Genomic DNA, 6940 nt, shown 5'->3' on the forward strand with positions numbered 1-6940 from the left:
TTTAGGGAGATAAATTTTTGAGAGTTGGGAACACTGGGCACTGGGTCAATCCCTAACCTAAAAAATGCCCAGATTTTTTATATTAATAAGTGGTTTTTAAATTGAGTTTCATGGAATATATTAAAGGAAATGGCAAAAATACGAAGAAACACGCTAGAAGTCTCAGCTCTTCAGGTCTCTTTTTATATTACTATAAAACTCGTACCTTACACAGCCGTTTTTTAGATATGTTTTCTGATGAAGCTTCTACCTCAAAAAACACCAAATTATCAGATCAAACAAACGATAGTACACCGATACGTAGGAACATATCGGACGAGGAAGAGAGTCCTTACTTCCCTTGTTCTACACAAGAGGTAAATGAAGATGTGGACGTGTTGTGGGACTGGAATTCTCCCCAGGCGAAACCAAAAGTTCCATTTAAACGTAAGTCTAAAAAGAGGTTGGATCTTCAGCCACCTAAAGCACCTTTGAGAAGGCACTTATCTGCGAGCAGTGAGCAAATAAAGCATGATTTTGATAAAATAAGGGAAGAATTGCGAGCCCTTAAAGATGAAATTGCTCAACCTGACCATGAAGAAAGTCTTATGCTGTCCCCTAGAGAGGAAGCTGCTTTTAAAAGTGAAGATGTACATGGTTTTATAGATGATGTGAGTGTTTTTGTGAATATGCTTGAAGAATCTCCTAAGAGACCCTCAAAATATGACTCTGATGATGCAATTTTTAACGATGGCTTGGAAGATCAGCTTATTTTGTGCAGTCAAAGAATAGAGAGTGATCTTCTTCAAGCAAATCCTGTAAAATGTGATAAAGAAAACAGTGTGGAGAGTTCTAAAAGCAAGCCTGTTTGTCCTAATATAACAGATACCTTAAATAATACCCTTGAAGACATTCTGTGTCAAGCCGGTAGTGATTTTGATGAACTAACTCAAATAGTGGATATTAAGAATTTTGAGAAAAAACAAATTACATTTCCTAGATCAAATTCAGAGAATACTTCTAGCCAAACAGGAAAAGTTGAATGGCATAGAACACAAAGTTTTGAGACTTACAATGGTAAGGAAAATTTAAAGAAAGTTGTTTTTTATATTTTATCTGAAATATTTTTAGCAACAATTTCAAAGGAAACAATTAAGGAAATTGAAAGAAAAAGATTGGAAGCTAAGGCAAAATTGGAAGCAAAAAGAAAGCACGAACCCATAACTGAATTTACAGATTGTAAGTGGTTTATCATGTCTCTTAACACGTTGACTGCCAAGAACGAGGTAACATATGGTAAATTAACTACAGCCAGGTGCTGACCACGAGTTATTTCATTCTTGACAAACTATTTTGCAGCCCTTGACATAAGTAAATTTGTGGGGGTTACATTGAAATTTATGGTCATGGCATCTGCAATAGATTAGTAAAACCCGTAGTAGTTATAATACAGGGTGGTCCGAACTGTTTTCCAGAAATATCGGCAACATATTCTACAGATAAAAATAAGTAAAAAAATTCTTTATAAATATATATCCTAAAATGTTTAGTTTTGGAGATATAGGGTGTAGAAGTTTCATTATTATTTCAATTTTTTCCAAATAATTTCTGAGGTAACGTTAATATTTGGATGAAAATTGTTGTCTAGGAGTTCTTTAACATGAGAAATTTGATTTTGATGTCAATATGATTCCTATTTGTAGGGGGCGCCACCTACATGTGTTCTAAGTTCTAACAGATTTGAAGAGTAATAACTTTTTGTCGATATCTGTACAAAACTATGGAGTGAAAAAATATACATTTCCGTGACTTTTAGATTTTAGACTAAAAATGTCTCTTGGTAAAAATCGCTACGAGCAACCTTTCTCAACATACTTACGCTTCGTCCTACATGGGCGACAAAAGCGAGCGGGCGACGCGTGCGACAACATAGGGTGATGAGCTCGACTCGCGCGACATATTTCAATCGCCTGCAATGCCGCTTCAGTCGCGCGACATCGTGCGCATCTCCTACCTAGGACAGCTTCGTAAGAAAACATTTGATAAATACGCGTGGCTCGCACCGCCCGAATGGCGCGCTTTGGTCTCCCACATAGAACGAAGCTTTAGAATGAAAATAGTCAATACATGTCATTATTGACAAAAAATAAACACGTTGATAGTTACTTGACTGAATTGATAAATTTAGTAAATTTTTATATTTTTAAATTAATCATAAATTTTTCTGTGAAAAAATGTTTATCATCATTTTTTGATTATTATCAACAGTTTCTGTTGGACTTTTGACACAACAACATTTCAATTATGATCACAAAACATCCCCCTTTAGAACTTCATCTGTCATGTTAAGAAATGAAAGTAAATAATAAAGCGCCTCTCGTATTTGGTCGCACTCTAAAAATTTCAATTAATGCCTGTATATATTTTTAATATATTTTTTAAATTAAATTTTTTTTAATTGTAAAGTAATATATTGCACTTAAATGGAATATATTACATTACAATTACGTCAATTACAGGATTACAGGCTTGTTTTCGAAATTTTTTTATATAAAACGAATTGTTAAATTTCAATATATGTATATTTGTCGTAGGTATGAAAAAAGTAAAATATAAAATGGACAAACGCTTACTTACATTGTAATAAAACTTCCACTTTTCGTTTTGCAATCCAAACGCAATATTTCTATTTCACAAATAAAAATATCCGACAACACTAAAATCACTGAAACTTCCGCGGCTGACAACGAAAACTAAAAAATATAACGGCACTTTTTGTTTTGGACCTGCCTATCAACATTACGCTGTACCATTATGTTTTTATTTTTGAAATAATATAAAATATCTAATTATAACTTGTAAATTTTAATATTTTAACATGAGTTTAACTATTTCTGACAATAACTAACTTTTTGTTATCAAGATGACATTTTAGACGGCAACTGACATATATGTCATAATATTTGAATTTTAAATATGTGTATGTAATATAATTTAAATTAATATAATGCAACTTTATACTAAGAAAGCATTTATACACTCACAAAATACAACAAAGTCAAATAATATAGTTTAAAAACAATGAATATTGAAATAAAATTAAAAAAGTTAAGCGCGACCCCTTGTGTCAAAATTAGATGATTAAATTTTCGCAATTTTTACACCATTTGATGACTGGTGGCGCTTCTAGTGTTTGTTCGGGCGGTAGGTCTTTTACTCCCACTTATGGCCATTAAAGAAAAAGTTCTAAAGGGGGATGTTTTGTGATTATGATTTCAGTCTAATTATTTAGTCAACAAGAGTCAACATGTTTAATTTATGTCAATAATGACAGGTATTGATAATTATAAACAAAATAAAAATCAAATTTCTCGACACAACCTAATCATTACTTATAGCGATTTTTACCAAGAGACCTTTTTTACGTAGAAAACTTCGTAAATGTATATTTTTTACTCATTATTTTATACAGGTACGGACGAAAAGTTATTACAATTCAAACCAGTTAAAAATATGTAGGTGGCGCCCTCTACAAGTAGGAGTCATTGGGCGCATTCAGTAAACACACCAGTTACTCCACCAGTGCAGAAAATTAAAGTGAATGCCAATGGCTGTCCTCCTTTCACGGGCGGCTCCCTTCCTCCGAGGACGGCAAATGTAACCTGCCAATGGTTCTGAATAAAACAGTTCTTCATAGTTTTTTTGAAGAAATTTTACATTAAAACTTAATTAAAGGATTGTAAAATGGTTGTGTTATGAGTATCTTTAATCAGAATATTGTTTTTACCTCGCCCAGCACCCCTATTCGCTCCCCGGTCCCGTAAGTTTTTTTGGTAGAAAAAATACTTAAAGAAGCACAATTTATCTTCTCCCCAGCATATTAACAATCTCTAAGGACAGTAGAATGTGAGTATATAAAAATTTCCTTATATAATCCAAAAATAGCTGAAAACCGTATATGCAACAATTACCATAAATTATTTGGAAAAAATCAAAATGAAAATGAAACTTCTACACCCTGTATCTCCAAAACGAAGCACATTTTAGGACATACATTTATACCAATTTTCTACTTAATTTTAATATATATATTAAGATATTATATTTTATAATATATATTATTTGTATTTATAGGTATATAAAGTTTCTGGAATACAGATCGGACCACCCTATATATTTTAACTCATTATTGGCGATTTTCACACTTTGGCGTCTGGAAAAGGGTTATTATACATATACCATAGCAATCAATATCTTAAATTAGTTATTAAGGGGTTGTAGCTTTGAACAAAAGTTTTTTTTTTCATTGGTCATTTTTTAAATTAAAATTGAAAAATGTAGAAATTTTATTTGACTTGTTTGTGTATGATTTTTAGCTCCAATAAAATGTTCTCCTGAAGAAATTGAAAAGAAAAGACTGCAAGCATTGGCCAAACTCGAAGCCAAACGACAGCAAGATGTGATAGAAAAAAATAAAAGAGAAGCCTTGAAAAGACTAGAACTAAACAGGAAAAAAAATGCTACACAGGCAAAAAGCTTATTGTACAAGAAACTCTAGTTCCATACCAAGGTAAAAATCATCATATATATTGAAACTATTTATTGTAAGTCTGTTTTATTATATAAAAATATATCTTATATTTTGATTATTTTTTGTTTAGTTTTTTACATTGTGTGTGCATTTGTGTCTCTAAATTCAGTTGAAATTTCACAGCAGCAATATAGTATCATCAGTAATACTATCTGGCTAAATATACTACCTGAAACAATAAACTATGCTAATAAAAAGAAACAGTAATTGAAAAAACCATAGAATAAAATGACTAAGCAAGGAGTCAAAGACTAAATGTTCATATTCATACAACAAAACACCTTTATAGTCTTTTTATTCAATGGAAAAACTTACTGCCTAATGCAGTACCAACAAAGATATTGCCAATATCTTTACCAGCAAAAAAATAAAAGTTTGAAATGGCAGATAGAGCTAAAAGAGGTGCTGCTAGGATATTCTTTAATCTCCTGGAATTTCTTGAGTCTATCTTTTCAAAAATACTAACATTTCTAATCCACTTTTTATAAAAACTATAAAATAAAGCTTCTAAAGAAACTCCAACATAATTTAAGGTAGCCCATATAAGAACATACTGTTCTGTACCATGCCAGAAATATACAAAAGCAAAACATACAAATGATGATATAAATTTATATTTTATAAGATTCTGCAATGGTATAAAGATGCACCTAAAAATATTTTAAAGTATTTTAGGTCTATTAGTTAAAATGACTAAAACTTACGATTTCAGAAAATTATAAAGTCCAGGATCAAAGTACTTCCACATATCTGAATATAGGTGGATTCTACCTATACATCTTGGTAAAGAAGGTACATTTATATTTTCAAATGATGCCAAACTAGTACTTAGACCATATAAAACAACATATTTTATATGGAAAAATTGTCCTAATATATAACCATACCCACAAAGACTCCATAAATCAAGGTTCCTTACAAACTAGAAACAATATCACTACCTAAATAATATTAATTTATTGTTTATAGCAAAAACTCATACTTACATCACTTTGAAAACTTGTGGCATTAATGTAAATAAAATGTAAACAAATATTTCCAAACTGATACCATAAGACCCATCGAAATGTATTCTTTAAAAACTGCCTCAGTCTCACATCTAAACTACCATATTCCTTCATTTTATAAATCATTTTAAAATCATTGTATGAAATAAAAGGCCCAGTAATAAATGTCGGAAAGTAAAAACAATATGAAATATAGTCCAAGAATGTCATATTGACCTCACAAGAAACAGAAAAACTAGTACATTTTAAATTCAACCAACACAAAACTAAAATATTTAGGTAAGCTTCATAATGGTTGAGAGCAAAAAATTTTAAAAAAGTCTCAGTAGAATTCAGGTTTTTATAAAAAGTTATAAGTGTCAAACATGTTAAACTACAGAGCCAAGTTAAAGCTTTATTTTTCCATAGAAAAACTATACTAAATAAAATTAGTTGAATAAATATTATTACTAGTATTTTGTACCCTAACAAATAAATTGTAGATGCACAAGTGAATAGAACTTGAAAATACTGGAAATTCTAAAAACAAAATATACTTAAACAGAAACAGGAAAAACAGACTTGTATACCTTAGCACTAAAGTTCTGACTACGCAGAAACTCAGAGGTAAAAATATAAATCAGAAGAAAGGGATATACATTACAAATTATGAAACCTATAGATTCCCATTCAAAATCAGATTTGTCTTTCCTTTTATTATTTAAAATGTTCCATCCTACCTCAAAATCGTTGTAAGGGTCTGCATAATTCAAAAAAACTGAAAAAAAAAGATAAATATAAGACAGGAACACAAATGTACATTATGGAAAACATCTTACACAAATGGGATTTAGTAGTATACTGGTAAATAGCATAACAGATTGATGAAATCCATATCATAAGACATAATTTTGATTCTAGGTGTTGGAATTTTAATTGCTTATTCATAATTTGTTGTTATCTACTAGGTATTTTTTATTAACAGTAACCTAATAGGACTAGTGTTGGGAAAATTCGAATTAAATAATACGACTAATTCGATAGTAAATTAAAACTAACTAATTCGAATCAATTCGAATTATCTTTTTCGATATATCGAGATAAAAATTAGTAGTATTTTATATTATATCTGTGGTAACCGAATTACAAATGAACATCAGTGTTGTTACAATAGGTACAATTGTACTATTTTGGGTACATTTGATAGTCAAGGAGTACATAGGTACAATTGCAAGAAAAAATGTACAATTCTTACTTCCCAAACCCAAACTAACCCAAACTTAAACCCACGTACATATTTTTAGACGAACGGTGATACGCGATGCGTGGATTTGAAATGCAGGTTGCTAGGAGCAGAGGCACAGAATTATACATTACTTGAAAT

The 6940-nt window shown here is 30.6% G+C and overlaps 2 protein-coding genes across 4 annotated transcripts; one reads left to right on the forward strand and one right to left on the reverse strand.

Annotated features, from left to right (window-relative positions):
• Positions 1–4628, forward strand: LOC115879040. Its single transcript, XM_030895675.1, has 4 exons — positions 1–174; positions 226–1056; positions 1111–1218; positions 4356–4628. Exons 1-4 carry the CDS (start codon positions 111–113, stop codon positions 4535–4537), a joined length of 1185 nt encoding a protein of 394 aa, XP_030751535.1. The 5' UTR covers positions 1–110; the 3' UTR covers positions 4538–4628.
• On the reverse strand, positions 4565–6650 carry LOC115879039 (protein-cysteine N-palmitoyltransferase Rasp). Of its 3 annotated transcripts, none has more exons than XM_030895674.1 (6): positions 6396–6650; positions 6147–6334; positions 5557–6096; positions 5275–5492; positions 5037–5220; positions 4565–4739 (listed from the first exon to the last, which is right to left on the reverse strand). In XM_030895674.1, the coding sequence occupies exons 1-6, from the start codon at positions 6502–6504 to the stop codon at positions 4719–4721; spliced, it is 1260 nt and encodes a 419-aa protein (XP_030751534.1). In that variant the 5' UTR covers positions 6505–6650; the 3' UTR covers positions 4565–4718. The 3 variants fall into 3 exon arrangements, with proteins under 3 accessions (XP_030751534.1, XP_030751533.1, XP_030751532.1); XM_030895673.1 differs by having other exon boundaries at positions 4928–5220; XM_030895672.1 differs by having other exon boundaries at positions 4582–4739; positions 4886–5220.
• Positions 6651–6940: the final 290 nt, after the last annotated feature.

Source organism: Sitophilus oryzae, unplaced genomic scaffold (genome assembly GCF_002938485.1).
Source record: "Sitophilus oryzae breed Bouriz unplaced genomic scaffold, Soryzae_2.0 scaffold_1560_pilon_pilon, whole genome shotgun sequence".
Classification (NCBI taxonomy): Eukaryota; Metazoa; Arthropoda; class Insecta; order Coleoptera; family Curculionidae; genus Sitophilus; species Sitophilus oryzae.